The sequence below is a fragment of the Equus przewalskii genome, chromosome 8, assembly GCF_037783145.1.
Source record: "Equus przewalskii isolate Varuska chromosome 8, EquPr2, whole genome shotgun sequence".
Classification (NCBI taxonomy): Eukaryota; Metazoa; Chordata; class Mammalia; order Perissodactyla; family Equidae; genus Equus; species Equus przewalskii.
The window spans coordinates 74,817,092-74,833,965 of record NC_091838.1 but is presented as its reverse complement, the minus strand read 5'-3'; the positions used below and the strand labels follow the sequence as shown (position 1 = coordinate 74,833,965).

The 16,874-nt window shown below is 42.4% G+C and overlaps 1 protein-coding gene across 3 annotated transcripts in view; it reads left to right on the top strand.

Moving 5' to 3' along the window:
* DNAAF11 (dynein axonemal assembly factor 11) overlaps window positions 1-9,512 on the top strand; it is a 101,364-nt gene extending 91,852 nt beyond the window's left edge. The window contains exon 12 of one of the 3 annotated variants that reach the window (XM_070632062.1): window positions 9,452-9,512. In XM_070632062.1, coding sequence (XP_070488163.1) covers window positions 9,452-9,458 — 7 coding nt within the window. In that variant the 3' untranslated portion in view covers window positions 9,459-9,512. Of the gene's footprint in view, window positions 1-1,972; window positions 3,289-9,451 lie in introns of those variants that run through there. The other 2 variants (XM_070632058.1, XM_070632057.1) reach the window with 2 other exon arrangements.
* Window positions 9,513-16,874: the final 7,362 nt, after the last annotated feature.

Below are 16,874 nucleotides of genomic sequence, written 5' to 3'. Positions count from 1 at the left end.
ACACCTTGGGAAAAAACAGTCCCTACACCCTTCCTCCTCCGTGACACTCCTGTTCTCTTAGGCGACATTCCCAAGGAAAAGAGGAGGTGGTTCTGCTGCTGTTGTGTGAATAAACAATGTGGGTGATGGTGGGAGACGCATATTTCATCTCACCTCAGGACCATTTTTGTAACATACACCACTGCCTGCCCCTCCTTTCTTTGGAGGTTTCTACAGATAAAAATATTTACAGATAAGTGCAAGGCCAAATAAAGATCCTTGGAGGCAATCTAGAAGGGTTGTGCAGAGTTATGAATTGGATCCGATTTAATGTTCCTTAGGTAATGCAGATAAAGATAGAAAAGAGCAACACTGAACTGTGCTACTATATTCACCTATCCATGAATTAATGATGTTTCTGGTATCATCTTTGCATTCTCTCTAACGCACCCCAGGTTCCCAGGGTTGCAGGATGTGTGTTCTCTCCGTGTAAAGTCACTGGCTCCAGCCCTACCTGTTGGGGGAGGAGCTATGGCTTGCATCTCAGTCATCCCCGGGGATCCCTCACAGTGCCCATGCTCCTTAACCCATGGTAAATAAGTGACAAGCAATAAGATACATTGGAGTATATGAGGAAGCCATTTGGTTTAAAACTAATTCAGCCTGAGCTTGCTTTTCCAAAAGAGCTTGACATGGCCTGTTGTGCAAGCATTATACATCTGCTTTAAACGTTTACAATGTCCCCAAAACAAGAATGACGTCCTTAAAGATAGGGATGTAACGTCCCCTCATACTGACATTTCTTTAAGGATAAGGATCTCTTCCTGAAAACTAAGGATTAATTACAACCTGCTGTGCTCACCTTGTGACTACTGACCTGCTGACCACCGACCTTCTGTGCCAGCTAAGCATCTTGTGACAGTAGTAAAAGAGATGGTCCTGTCATATGTGATGTATGCTCTTTCTCCCAAGATGGTATATACCCACTCTGTACCTTCCACTTCTTTGGTACCCTTCCTTCCTTAAGGAAGGACCCAGGCTATAGTCCTCAAACCTGGCTCACAATAAAGTCACCCCAATTTTTATTTATAGGTCGATTATGGATTATTTACGTCAACACCCAGCTCAACATCTGGAGATGTACTCTCCTCCAGGCCCATCTCTGCTGCTCTTCTTGTATCACCACTCATGCCCCAGGGCCCTGACCATGCCAGCATGCCTGAGAAATGCATGTGACCCTTTACAAGAAGGGATCCCAGAGCAATTCTTACTGGGCCCCAAGACTTTAGAGAATGAACTGCTTCTGCATTAGGTGGAGCTCTTCTTTCATGGCCTACATTGTGTGCGAGTAGTGGGGCTAGAGCAGAACTGACAATACCTTTCCTCTCTCCAGCTGTGTCTTCATCTGTAGGTAGATGACAGCCACCACCCAGCAAGCAGTGCATGAGGAGAGTACAGTAACGGAGCCTGCCCTTCCTCAGAGTGAGAATACACGCTCGGTCCCCAGGAAGGCTTAATGGACTCTTTCACAGGTGTTCAGGGGGCTGACTCAGCATTGCACTGAGTGGCTGAAGAACCAGGCCTCATCCTGCCCCTTGACTATCATTCAAGGGGTGAGGCATCACATCCTAGGACTTGAGGGGTGCCCTATACGTATATGCTCTTTCCGTAATTCCCTTTTCCATTCCTCTCTCTTCTCATGTCCTATTTTATTAACTCTCTTCCTCAATGTGATATTGTTGGCACCACTGAGTCAATTGATATCGGCCCAGTCAAAAGTTAGCATAAAGGAAGCCATCTTATAGAAGGGAGTCATGCTGGAACTATGTATGACCCTGATTCACCTGCCCCTTTGAGAAAATGCTCTGGTTTGCACGTAGCCTAGATGATTAGGCAGCTGTCTCTAGGGGATATGCATGCTCTGTTAGTTTTATGGTCCTAGTTTATGCATAGACCTCCTTACTGCAATAAGGCAATAACTTTGTTCTTTAAGTTTCCTCAGGAGGGTAACGACCTCCAGGAAGAAAGCCCTATGCTGTGATCCATCACTGGTGACAGAAGAAACAGATGATATGGCATCTCAAGGTCTGCTTCATCAGATGGTTGGCATTCCAGGACCCCCCTTTTCCAGCCCACTTGCCCTATTTAACTAACTCAAGAATTTGTAGTTTTAAGATGGTTCTTTCAGACATTAGTCCCCCATCTTCCACCTTCCTAGCAAGTTGCAATAAAACCCTTTCTCTCCTACCACCTTGGCTCTCAACTGTTGGCTTGTCTCAGGGTGAGTAGATAACCGCCTTTGGCAGTAACAATATTGTGGTTTATAAGAAATATATGTGTGGCCTTCAAACGAAAAGACAACCTAACAATTGGGAGAAGATATTTGCAAACCATATATCAGATAAGGGGTTAATATCCAAAATATAGAAAGAACTCATACAGCTCAACAACAAAAAAAGCAACAATCCAATTAAAAAATGGGCAACAGATCTGAACAGAGATTTCTCCAAAGAAGATATACAGATGGCCAACAGGCATATGAAAAGATGTTCAACATCATTAGCTATCAGGGAAATGCAAATCAAAACTACAATGAGGTATCACCTCACTCCAGTCAGAACGGCTATAATTAACAAGACAGGAAACAACAAATGTTGGAGAGGGTGTGGAGAGAAGCGAACCCTTGCTCACTGCTGGTGGCAGTGCAAACTGGTGCAGCCACTATGGAAAGCAGTATGGAGAACCCTCAGAAAATTAAGAATAGATCTACCATATGATCCAGCTATCCCACTGCCGGGTATTTATCCAAAGAACTTGAGAACACAAAGGCATAAAGATACATGCACCCCTATGTTCATTGCAGCATTATACACAATAGCCAAGACTTGGAAGCAACCTAGGTGCCCATAAAGGGACAAATGGATAAAGAAGATGTGGTATTTATACACGATGGACTACTACTCATCCATAAGAAATGATGAAATCCAGCCATTTGTGAAAACATGGATGGACCTTGAGTGTATTTTGCCGAGTGAAATAAGTCAGAGGGAGAAAGTCAAATACCATATGATCTCACTCGTAAGTAGAAGATAAAAACAACAAACAAACACATAGCATTGGAGATTGGATTGGTGGTTACCATTAGGGGAAGAGGGGAGGGCAAAAGGGGTGACCAGGCTCACACGTGAGGGGATGGGCTATAATTAGTTTTCAGGTGGTGAGCACGATGTAATGTACACAGAATTCAAAATACATTTTGATGTACATCCAAAAATAAATTAATTAACTAATTAAAACTTGAAGGAATATAGACAAAAATAAAAGAAAAAGAAAAAAATATATGTGTGGCCTTCATCCCTGTTTCTGGCAAAGAGCTCCTAAAAACCTTGGAATTTCGTAAGTGATAAGCAATCAACGTGTCTTTTGTCATGTTAATGAGGTGACTGTTGGGAAGCCCTCAGGTAACCAAAGAATGGATCAACCTGTGATTAGAGGGTTGAAACTTTCAGTCCCATCCCCCTGACCTCTGGGGAGGGGAGAGGGGCTGGAGGTTGAATAGATCACCAATGGCTGATGATTTAATCTATCATGCCTGTGTAGTGAAGCCTCCATTAAAACCCCAAAGGACAGGGTTTGGAGAGCTTCTGGGTTGGTGAACACATGGAGATTCAGGAAGACTGGTGTGCTCAGAGAGAGCATGAAAGCTCTGTGCCCTTTCCCCACACCATGCCCTATGCATCTCTTCCATCTGGCTGTTTCTGAGTTATGTTCTTTTATAATAAATGGGTAATCTAGTAAGTCAAATGTTTCTCTGAGTTCTGTGAGCTGCTCTAGCAAATTAGTCTAACCCAAGGAGGGAATCGTTGGAACCTCCCATCTGTAGCCCATAGATCAGAGCCCAGGTGATATCCTGGACTAGCAATTGGCATCTGAAGTGGAGGAGGGAGCAGTCTTGTTGGACTGACCCCTTAACCTGTGGGATCTGACTTTATCTCTAGGTCGAGAGTGTCAGAATTGAGTTGAATTATAGGACACTCAGCTGGTGTCAGAGAGTTGCTTGGTGGTGTGGGAAAAAGCCCTTCCATATATTGTAATCAGTGGCCAGAACCATTTTACCCAAAATGACCCCAACTGCCCATTTCCTTGGAAGTACCAGACCTCTCTATGGAAATGATCAAATTCCAGATCTTCTCTTGTGTCTTAAAAGTCGCATCCCCTCCATCATCCAGGGAGCCTCAGAGGAAGGGGTGAGCTCTTGTGACACTGTAGGCTGATTCTGTGAGGCTCGGGGCAGGGTGATCTTGAAGAGTAAGCTCTACCCCTTAGGCCAAGACAGGAGGTGGGGGAATCTTCCACTCTGAGATCCAAAGTAAAACCCACCTCACACCATGAAAATCCTTTCCCCAAAGCTCTTATTTGGATTTCATGATTCCAAAGAGTCATACACTTTCTGGTAACAGAACTTTGGTGACCAATCCTAGTCTTATTTTGTTTGCAGATTATTCACACAATCACTGCCTTTGGTCATCAACAGAGCGGCCCCACATCCTCAGACCCTGTGCCCAAATGTGTTCTCCTGAATTCCTAGGATTCTCCCCCATGTCAAGAAGAGGATGAGATTTTTGTTTGACTAGGCCACACTCTGCAAAGCCCTATCTCTCCTTAAGACTTGGCCAATTTCCCCAGGCTCTGCTAAAGACAGAGTTGACAACAGTCACCTTGCTACACCATGAACCCACTCTCCTCGGGGGCTTAAAGTCTATTCCTGGGACAGCTCAACAAGCCAATGGGTACTCCCATCAGGTTGAGTTCTCTCCCACGAGGATCCTTGTGAGGAAAGAGTTCACACAGCAGACCTAAGACCGCTGTCCTTAGAGAGGCCAGGGTGCAAGGATGACTCTTGGCTGACATCTGGGACCTTGGATTTCAGCGGGGTTCCCACCATCCCCAAACTGATAAGGGTGGCTCAGGGTGGCTAAACTCCATGTGCAAACAGTGGGATGTATGCTGAACACCTGCTTGCCTTCAGGGAGTCTGGACTGTTGGCATGTGCCAGGCAGAGGTAGACAATAAACCCTTGAGAACTGACTCTCTAGCGGGCATCCCTGGTGGACAGCATTTCACACCTTTCTCAACCCGTTGCTGGAGAAATCCAGTGCCTCCTGCATGATTCCACTGGGGGAGAAGTGGAAGCTGAATCTGGTTTCCTCTGGACTTTGCCCTGGTCATCTTTTCCCTTTGCTGGTTTTGCTTTTTATTCTTTTGCTGTAATAAATTATAGCCTGAGTATGGCTATATGCTGAGTGCTATGACACCTGCTGCAAGTGAGTCGCCAAACCTGGTGATGGCTTAGGGACCAACACACTCCTCCATCCTATTTTCTCCCCTCTGCCACAATGAGACCTTTTTCAGCCACCTACCACATCCCCAACATGCCCAGATATGCCTGGATCACAGTGATGAACGCAGCTGCAGTGGACCCAGCCTAAATGCACACCACGGTCTGCTTTATAAAACACTTTCCCATGACCTAATTTTTTTATTTCATATTTTTCTATTTTATTACACTTAACATGCATTATAACATGCCTCAAAATTCTGTGGAATGAAATGGTATAAACACATAAACGAAGCCCATTTGATCATATGTAATAAAGTTAGAAATCAATAAGAAAAGGAAAGCTAAAACTACGTTTTTTGAATCTATAAAATAGACTACTAAATGATGCTTGAGTTAAAAATGAAATTACTGAGTTTAAATGACAATGACAGCATCGTATGTCAAAATTTGAAAGATGAAGATGAAGCAAAGCTTAGGAGAAAATTTACAGCTTTTATTAAAAGACGATTTTTTGAAAAAAAGATAAAATTATAACTCTCCTATAAATATAAATAAATAACTGTCAAAGATTTTATTTAACTCATTAATGGGTGAACCAATATGATGTTACAACTAGTTCAAAGGAAAATTCAAGAACCACTAGCATACAGGAGTATGGATGCTGAAGTGAATTTACAAATAGTCACAGAATCAGTCTTTCCATAGGGCAGTGATCAATTGCAGTCCATCTGACACAGTTCGGGTTATTATCAGCTTTACAACATGCACGGTTGGGAATCAGACGTTGAAAGGTAGAGATAACACGGAAAGTTGTGCTCAACACATCCCCCCGTAATCTGTATTCGCCGATGGCAGCGTCTTTCACGATTTTTCCTGACACTTTGAATACATTTATCAAGAAATACCAAAGATTGAAACAAAGTTAGAATTTAACTGAGGAAGCTAGAAAATAGGCACATATCTATACCCAAATATTGGACAGAGAAATCAATTATGAAGATAAGGTAGAAATCAATAGTTAGAAAATAACAATAAAAACTAACAATAGAGAAATCTGTTTATTTGAAAAGACTAAGATAATAGACAAACTTTGATCAGACCAGACGACAGGAAGATGCTGAAAATTAACAAAGTATAGAAGGAAAGAAGAACTAACGACCTATATAATGGAAATTCAGATTTTTCACTAGAATACTAAAGGAACTATACACCGATACGTTTGAAAGGAAAACTATAAAATGTCAAAATTGGCATTAAAAAGTAGAAAACTTGACCAACAACCATCAAAAATTTGAAAAGTAGAGCAAAGTTTCCCTCCACACCTCCCTCCCCCATCACCGAATTCCGGCGGCCCTGTAAGTTTCATAGGAATTCTACAAGATTCTCAAGGGAAAAAATAGTCTATATTATCTAAGTTGGTCCCCAAAAGAAAAAAAGAAGAAAAATTATTTATATGACCCTTAGAATGATCTTAATGCTAAGCCAGATAAAGACAGTTCACAACAAGAATATGGAGCCGTTTCACTTATGAACATGGATGTAAAAATCTTAAATACAATAGCAACTATTTAATGCCATTGTATTAAAAATTACACATCACTAGCAAGTAACCTTTATCTCAGGAATGCAGAGGTGGCTTAACATTATAAAATCTATCAATTTAAGTCACATTAATAGATGAGAAAGAGGCAGCATTGCATCACCATCTAATAGATACAGAAAAGCTTTGCTAAAGTTTTATAGAGATTTATGATTTTTAAGGGGGAAGAAGTCCTCTTAGAACAATGGGTGTAAAAAAAAAAAAAAAGAATTTGTTTAACCTGATAAGATTTTCCCACCAAAACCCTACAGCAAACTCGATACTTAATGATAATCCTTTATTTATGTGCATCTCCTTAAGTTCAGGACAAGGAAAGCATGCTTCCTACCATTACTGCTCAGCATGCGACTGCAGAGTCTGACCCCCGAAAAAGACAAGTGAAGAAACAGGAGGTGTTAGGATACCCTTACTTGCAGGTAATGCGATCACAGAAAGCCAATGAGAAAAAAGCAAGTTGTTAAAACAACTAAGTTCAGTAAACTTTCCAGATATAAGACCAACATGCAAAATTTGTGTCCCTCTACATCAGTAATATTGAATTCAAAGCGTTGTAGAATACAAGCTTCCATTTACAAACACAAGTTTGCCATTTGGAAGCAAAAGTTATAAGATACCTAGAGATTAACCTAAGAATGCAAAAACAGTGAGAAGAATTCAGAGTCTATTACAGTCCTCACTAAATGGCTGTATATACCATTGTGCCTGGATGGGGTGATCAATATTGAAAATATCAGATCTCAATCCGATTCACTTCCACTAAAAACAACAGCAGAATTTGGGAGATCAGCAACTGGCTAAGACAAATGCAAAATGATTGCGGACTCAACTTACTATATATGAAGACATTCCCTTAATCCATAACTATAAATGCAGACTAGACAATACAAATAAAAGTATTATGATTTTGACAAGGCAATAAATAAGCCAATGAAACAAAGGAGAGAAATAAAAAATAGACCCTTGGGAATATGATGTATGACAGCAGAGGCATCTTAAATAAATGAAAGATGGATTATTTAGTAAATCGTGTCAGGAAGGAGAAAAAGAAGAATCTCTACTTCCCAATATAAACAAAAAAAAAAAGAAAACTTCCAAATGGATTAAGGATGTAAATGTGATAGATAAATCTATGATGCTGATAGCAAAAATATAGGGGAATATGTTTAGGATCTCAGGGTGGGGAAGGATGTTTTCAACAAGACCCTTCACATCAGAAATTATTTGCAAAAATCTAAAACCACAAGAGGTCAGTGTCTAAAACACTGAGGAACTCACTCAGATCAGAAAAAAAGACTAGGAAATAAAAGACGAAAACAAAATCTAAATGCTAATAAATAAATTTCACCAGCAATCCGAAAAGACCAATGAAACAAGAAGATGGAAGAACTTAAGTGCAGGGAAGATGTGGAGCAACAGGAATGCCCTTTCTTCTCTGGAAACCTGTCTGCGGCTCATCGTGACTTCGGGTAAGCACACGTGGAGAAGGTGACGGTCAAATCCTGTTAACGATTGATACCCGGCCCCCGCCCCCGTGGGCAGCAGCCAATCAGAACAGATGCCTGACCAATCGCGTAGGAAGTCATTCCCGCGCTGTGTATCCCAGCTAAACTCACACCTAGGTACCCAGAGAAACTTTGCTCGGATAGCAAAGACGTGAAGAAACATCGGTGTTTGATGTTTAGGGAAATGCACGAATAAAATGATGTCTAAGCTTCAAATGCCATTCTTTTCCGGGGTCTGATGCCATGAACTAGATGTCCGTGGAGAAATAGGGTTAGATTTGAAAAATAGTATTAAGTGAAAAAAGTAAGAAATAGCATGAAAGTTAAAGCACGATACAATCGTTGTAGAGTCAAAAAAATCACACTCGGTGAAACACAGTTTTTTAAAGGACACATATATCCCAAAATAAATGCAAGAAAGATGGTTTGAGGGGCATAAACTAAATTTGGATGCCATGGAGGAGTGGAATGAGCGTGGGGATGTGGGACGATAGAGGAAATAACACACACACATATATACTCTGTAAAACCGTGCAAAACTGATCATCCTCATCATGGACTGCTGATGACGACGCGCAAGGAGCTGAAGCATATGATTGACTTTTTTCAGTACAGCTTAGACCCTAAGTCTGGGGAGAAGGGAAGTGAGCCAATAAATCAATATTAATTTCTTATTTTGATACTGCTCTTAGGGAATTTGAGAAATAAGGCATCCAACTAGAAACAGAAGAGTTCAGGTTGGTGGTCACTCAAGTGTTTTTCAAAAAAAATGTGAGGCATGCTTACTCTGAGCAAGTGCTGGGGCTACACCCGTGACCAATGAAAAACCTTGTTCCTGGAAGACCTTACGTTCTAGCGGACAGGAAGCTGCAGAATCTCTGAAAAGAACTGTCCCATTCGGAGCAGATTTCCAGGCCTGGCGTAGGAATGGGGAGAGCATTAAGAGGCAGGGGCTTCTGTGCCCCTCATTAAAGGACGAGCCTCTTAAGATTAACATAAAACCTGTTTTTTTTCTTTTAAATCCTTCAGTGCCTGATTCACAGTATGAACACTCAAAGGAAGGAAACGAGAGAGAAAGGGAGAGAAAGAGGCAGACAAGCTATGTGATTCCACAATGCCTGAGAAGATGCCAGACAAACATCCCAGACAGCACGTGGGAGATGGAACCTGCCAGTATTTTTCCTGCCTTGTGAACTCATTTGACGAGAAAGACAGACAAAATCTAAATTATAATTCAAACTAAATCACCACTTTATTTATATATTTAATAAATTATCTTTACCAAAAAAAAGAATATGTAGAACCAAGAAATGAACATTGTCACCAAGAGTGAATATATATCAATTATTAATAAATTAATATATAATATATTATCGATTATTAATAACTATTGATTAATAATAATAGATAATATATTAATATTTAGTCACTCTTGGTGAATACGTTTACTACTTGGTTCCAAGAGCAAGGATCACATATATGTGAGATGCATATTTGATATATATACACATATATACTTAATTTTATATAAATATAATATTTGTTACATATGAAAATTTTTATGTATATAAAATTTATTTAATATAAAATATTCAGTATACAAAAATTTTTTTCACACCTTTTTGTTAGTATATTGCCTTTTTCTCCTTAGAGATGGGGTCAGGCAAGTCACCCGCTGTGCTCGGCCACTTGAGGGAGCCACACTGGTGCTGTGCTGACACTAGGACGATGCAGACCAGAGGGGTAATCAGAGAACCAGAACCCAGGGCCCACATCTGCCCACTTGTGAGCTAACAATGGGTTTTACGGGGTTTTTTTCTTTTTTTTTGGTACACCCTGTGAACTAAGATTGAGTTTTATGTTTTCAAATGACTAAAAAAAATCAAAAGAAGAAGAATATTTCATGATATGTAAAAATTGTAGGAAATTCAAATTTCACCTTCCATGAATAAATTTTATTGGAATACGGTCCTGCTCACTTACCTTTCGTCTCTGGCTGCTTTCTCATTGCGATGTGATTTCCTATGGCCGCAAAGTCTAACGTATTTACTATCTGACCCTTTACAAAAAAATGTTACGAGAATCCTTTCCCACTGGGAATTGTTCGAAGGAAAACTGTGAAAATATGCAATTTCTTTACTGGATAGTGGGCTATAAGAAAAAAACCACCTCTACAGTTTACCTTGAGGGAGCCCCGCCTCCAAGAGCAGCTGTCAATTGTCATCTGCATTCCCAAACCAGGGTCCCTGGCACCCTCCACGTTCCCTGGGCACAGACGTTCCCACAATATTTCCACAGCACTCAGTTAGTACTCGCTCCACTTAAGAAAAAATCACCCTTAATCATTTGTCAGTGTTACAAGAGGTCCAGCAAAGCTTTGCCCTGCCAAGACACCAGAAATTATCTACTTCTGTCTCTCTAATTTATTTTCCTTCCAGTATCTTCCTTCCAAATTTCTGTTGGACGAGTTTGCTCAGGAGTGAGGAGAGAGAGATTGCTGTGAGCACAGTGAGAACACTAAGAAGCCTAGTCCCACTCATTCGTCGCCTCTTGTCCTCCTCTTGCTCTGACCAAGCATATTAGTCAGCTCTTTCCCTCCCTCTCTTTAGACCCCACAAATTCCTGGATTATGTGTGCATGGCTGTAACAACTGTGGACCCAGGATTCCCAGTGACAGCCCCCATTTAAGATATCCTATCCAGTGCTCCTCACAAACCACTAAAATAACTTCAAAGTTTGTATTCAGCAGTCTCCAAACTTCGTCTTTCAGACTGCTTCTCATACCCAAAAGTGGTACAATAATTATTTGAAAGATAGTTTCTCCATGTTTTTATTGAGGTCACATTAGTTTATAACATATAAATTTCAGGTATCCATCATTATGGTGTGATTTCTAATTTCTATACAGATTGCATCGCACTCACACTAAAAGTCTTCTTGCCCTCTATCACTATACTCATGTGCCCCTTTACCCCTTTCGCCATCCCTCCTGCTCCCTTCCCCTCTGGTAGCCACCAGTCTCTTCTCCTTATCTACGTGTTTATTTATCTTCCATATGAGCAAGATCAAACAGTATTTGTCTTTCTCCGTCTGATTTATTTCGCTTAGCATCATACCCTCAAGGTCCACCCATGTTGTCACAAATGGCCAGATCTCATCCTTTTTTATGGCTGAGTAGTATTCCATTGTGTATATATACCACATCTTTTTTATCCATTCATTCCTTGATGGACACCTAGGTTGCTTCCAAGTCTTGGCTATTGTGAATAATGCTGCAATGAACATAGGGGTGCACATATCTTTTTGAATTAGTGTGTTCACGTTCTTTGGGGGAAGATATTTGCAAGCCATATATCCAATAAGGAGCTAATATCCAAAACATATAAAGAATTCATATGACTCAATAACAAAAAAATCTAATAACCCAATCAAAAAAATGGGCAGGGGGTATGAACAGACATTTTTCCAAAGAAGATATACAGATAGCCAACAGGTGCATGAAAAGATGTTCAACATCACTAATTATTAGGGAAATGCAAATCAAAACTACAATAAGATATCACCATGTCAGAATGGCTATTATTAAAATGACAAGAAATAGAGCCTAGCCCTGTGGCCGAATGATTTTAAGTTCCGTGTGCTCCAGGTTCATGGGTTCAGATGCCAGGCGCGGACCTACTCCACTTACCAGCCATGCTGTGGTGGTGCCCCACATATAAAAAGTAGAGGAAGATTGTCACAGATGTTAGCTCAGGGCGAATGTTCCTCAACAAAAAAAAGACAAGAAATAAGTGTTGGAGAAGATGTGGAGAGAAGGGATCCCTCATACACTGCTGGTGGGAATGCAAACTGGTGCAGCCACTATGGAAAACAGTATGGAGATTTCTCAAAAAATTAAAAATAGAACTATGATGTGATCCAGCTACTCCACTTCTGGGTAATTTTCCTATTTTTGATTTTGAAAAATATGCTTACCTGTCAGTTTAACCCTAATCACTTCAAGGTGCAATTATCGCTTTATCTATATGTATCATGCTGGATTATAAGGTACATGAGGGCAGGAGCTGGATATGGGTCATTTCAGTATCCCCAGTGCTCAGCACAGGGCTTGGCACTTGGGGAGCAAACAGGAAATGTTTGTTGATTGAACGGAAAAAAGGCCAGTTGTTCATTTGCCTTGACCTCTCGCCTCCCCTGAAAAGCATATGTACCTGCACACACCCTGAAACTCTGGGAGGTAGGAATATTGCAGTCTCTATCCAGCTGTGGATTTGCTACCTGAGTTCTGCTCCTTGGCGTCTTCATGCCTCTTCCTCTCCATCTCAGGAGACCTTTGCTGAGCACCGCTTCCATGCCAGAGAGCTGGACAAGAAGGATGCGGCGTGTGTACAGCAGGCAGCGTCTTTTTGTGGCCATCGAATCCTTCCTCCGGCTGCCCACACACCTGTAGCCTCTCTCCTCAGTCTTGTCTGCTTTCAAGTCTGTCTCCTGTGCGAGACTGGTGGCTACTTGAGGGCAGCACAGGGTCAGGTTCCTCATCTGTGTCCTCAGTGTCTGGCACTCACTGAACTTCTCAGTAACTACATGTTGCCTATGTCATGTTGCCAATAAGTACATAGAGGCGTAGAGAAAATAGTGCTGGAAATTGAACCAGGTCCCTCTGACCTCAAGAAACATTCCTTTTCATTCCTGTCCCCCTGTACCTCAGCCGTGACTTTCGGTCAGATGGTCTTTGCTCTGAGCTGTGGTTATTTTCAGAGCTAAATACCACTTCTCTTGGCATGAGAGGTGTCAGGTGAAACCTACCTGGTCACCACGTTCCCCACAGCCACCCCTCCCCCGTCAGCACACGGGAAATCAGTGCTGTTGACGTCAGCAAATGATGCTGCGTGTTTCTGACCACTGGGCAACATGGTGGACACTGGGGTCACAAAGATGATAAGACCAGCTCTTGTCCTTGGCTGCTTCCATTCTGAGGAGACCCCTATCTGTCACCCAATGAGGTGAGCACTAGTCCCCGACTGCAGGAAGCATTAAGGTGGGAAAGCTGAGGGAAGTGATGAATTCTGAGTAGAGGCGCTGAGAAGGAAGATGGGACTATATGTGGAGAATGGGAAAGAGAAGAGAGAGCCAAAAAGTCAGAAACAGTGGTGGTTTCTCTCCAGCTTCAGATTCAGCAGTGTTGGATTCAACACTGACCGAACACCTCTTATGCTGCAAAACCCTGCTAGGTCCTCTCCTACTTAGCCTCCGGGTGTTCCTTAGAGCAGCACTAAGGAGGTAGAAATGTGATCTCTGTTTTGCAGATGAGTGAAGTGAGGCTCAGAGAGGCTAGGATACCTGCCCAGGGCAGCACAGCTGACATGAGGTTGGTCAGAAGTCGGATGTAGACTTGACTTCAAACTGGACCTCCTTCCTGTCCCAACAGGAGCAAAGAGAAGGACATTGTGAGAATGTGAAGACACCACTGGACCTCACAGTAGACCTTGTACCTTAGCCCACCCTCCAGCCACCCCTTGGACTTGACCAAAGCTGTCAGTGTTGGGACCACTGCCTCAGGCAAGGCTTATAAACCCATAGCAGTGCCAGGCACTTTAATTATACTAGTGAGGATTTATGTTATGTTAGGATTCATTTAACTGCCGGCAACAGAGTATAAAACAAAGTAAGTAGATAAAATGAGAGTGACATTTATTTCTCCCTCCTTTAATGGATGTCCAAAGGTGAGGAATCCAGGGCTAGTATCAACGTTTTATGGTGTCATTAGGGAGGAGCCTTCCAACTTTCTGCTCCTCCATTCAAGCACATGGTTTCTCTATTGGATGTCACCTCAGGGTCTGATAAGATTGCTGGAGCTCCAACCATCACATTCATGGTCCAGCAGAACAAAGGGAAAAAGTATGTGTTTATAGTTAGCTGTATTTAAAAATCATTCTTGGAGTTCCTACACACTCTTACTTACTGCTCATTGGCCAAGACTTAGATATGGTGACTCTGAGCTCCAAGACAGGCTAGGGAACAGAGTCTTTGTTCTGCCTGACACTTCTCCCGGCTAAAATCCGTCCTCTTACAAAACAAAGGCTAGCAACTTCCACCACATCTGGCAGATGGTGTACGTGCACATGAAACCAATTTGAACAAGAATCCGACAGATTATGTGCTACCGTGGTCCAGCAGTATAACTTCAAGCCTGTTACTAAGTACTCTGACCTGATTTCCTTGTTTGTAAATCACACCTGTTTCGTACAGGTGTTGTGCAGGTAAACTGTGTCAACACCCATAGCAAAGGGTCGTTCCTCATTCACCACATTCTCGGGGATGCCGTCACACCTGGCTGTGCAGGTGTGGTCTGCCCAGCTCTGGGGGTTGAATGTGGATATTTCTCCTGCTAGGCTAGCCATCTTTAAGAAACTCGGCGTCATCACAGACTTCTGCTTGCTTCACGACCCCACCTTACAGAGAAGGAAACTGCGTCCAGGTGCGTTAGACAATGTACTCATGTCCACAGCAGTGAGTGGCAGAGCTGGCATTGGCATCAGCATCTTTCTTGATCTCAGACCCACATTCTGGCCCACCCTGCGCCGCTTCCCTCAAAGGCTTGAGTGCGCTCACAGGTTTGCATCCTCTAGGATTCCGTGGGGTTTCAGATACTCTATTTCCCAGGCAGATCATTCATCAGAACTTGTGTCCCAACCCGTGGTTTCAAAAATGGTCACTGTGTCTGTCTCTCTAAGCAGAACACTTGGTCACCAAGCACTATCCATTCATCTTTTCGTCTCTGCCCCTGTTGGCTCTGGTGTCAGTCAACGGCTTATCACCTTTTCTTAACCTACACCCTGTAAGCTAAACAGGAAACGTGCATGCCTTCCTTTAATGTCACCAAAAATTTCAAACCTATGCCAGTTGGGAATGCATTTGGCTACAAGTAACAGAAAACCCAACCCACAATGGCTCAATAAACTAGAGGTCTAAGAAGTCTGGAGCCAGGCAATTGGGGATCTTTCTATCTTCCTATCCCATCATGCTTAGCATGCACCTTTCATCTTCATGGTGACAAAATAAGTGCTGCACCTCCAAGTATCACATCTATATTCCAGTCAGGAATAAGAAAGAAAAATCGGAGAAGGGCAAAACTATGAGGGAAATGCTCACCCCTCCCAAGGCCCTATACCATGGCTTCCACTTTCATCTCCTTGGCCAAGATTGAGACATATGGCCACTGCTGCTGCAAGGCAGGCTGGAGAGCCATCATTTGTAACTGTGTACTGTTTTACATCAAAGAATAAAGGAAGTAAGCGACAATGCATATTGGGTAGACAACCAGCAGAGTTGGCTACAAAAATAAATTGAGCAGTGCATCCCACAATTAATCAAAGCAGTGATAATTTTAGAAAGTAAAATCCATTTTGACCTTTGAAAGGTATTTTTATTTCATCCTGAGATAACATCCGGATCCTTGAAGCTGATTGCACACCAGAGACACAATGCATCTTCCTGAAGATCAATTAGGTTGCCATGTTTTATTTTCAAATTTCCATCAGGCTCCTTGTTGGAGGGACACATATTGTCCACTCTGGATGTTTCCTTCCATGTGGATGAATGTCCCTTAATATCACACTCCTTGCTTCTTTCTCACTGAATCTGACCTGAGGCAGCGAAAACAGGGTGCAGTTATTGTACGCCCCACATCTCTTACCACCATACATTCTCGTAAGATTTCTTCTCCCACTCTTCATTAAGACTTACCGGTTGGGTTTTTACCTCTGTAGGCCTCCGTTGCTGCAACAACCTCTGAATTATCCTACTTCACTTTTTCCCCACTCCCCTGGGAGCAGGGTTGTCTATTAACCATGAGTGGTTCCCAAGAGGCTGCTGGGAGCCTGGCCCATAATAGGCACTGTGACTGACTCTCCCATGTCAACCTCAGAGTTTCCACCTTTCATGTCACTGCCCTACTCAAAACCCTCCAGAGGCTCGATATTCTGGACTTGAAAGCCTGGTTCCCTTGTGGACCAGCTTTGCTGAGCCCGCGCTGAGTCCAGACGCCTAGTGGGTCTGCACTGGACTCCCTTTCCCTGGACCCAGCAGGCTCCTTGAAGCCAGTTCAGCCAATTCCTCATACTGGAAGGTAGCAAGGGGATTTTTATGTTCAAAGAACTCTGCATTCATACAATGCATTTCAACAATTATCTAGTGTAGAAAGTTCTCCTACTTGGCTATCGCTTATAAAGCATCCATATAGTGCCTTCTATGGGGTCAACACAATGCAAGTGCATCATATACAGCAATCTCCAATCAGAATAAGCCTGCAAGGTTTGGAGTGTCAGCCTGTTTTATAGATGAGGAATATGGGGTTCACTGAGATTGAATGACTTCTTCATGATGTTTTAGTAAGAACAGAGTCTGGATTGAAACTCAGATCTATCTTATTTCAAACCCACAAGCCTCCCAC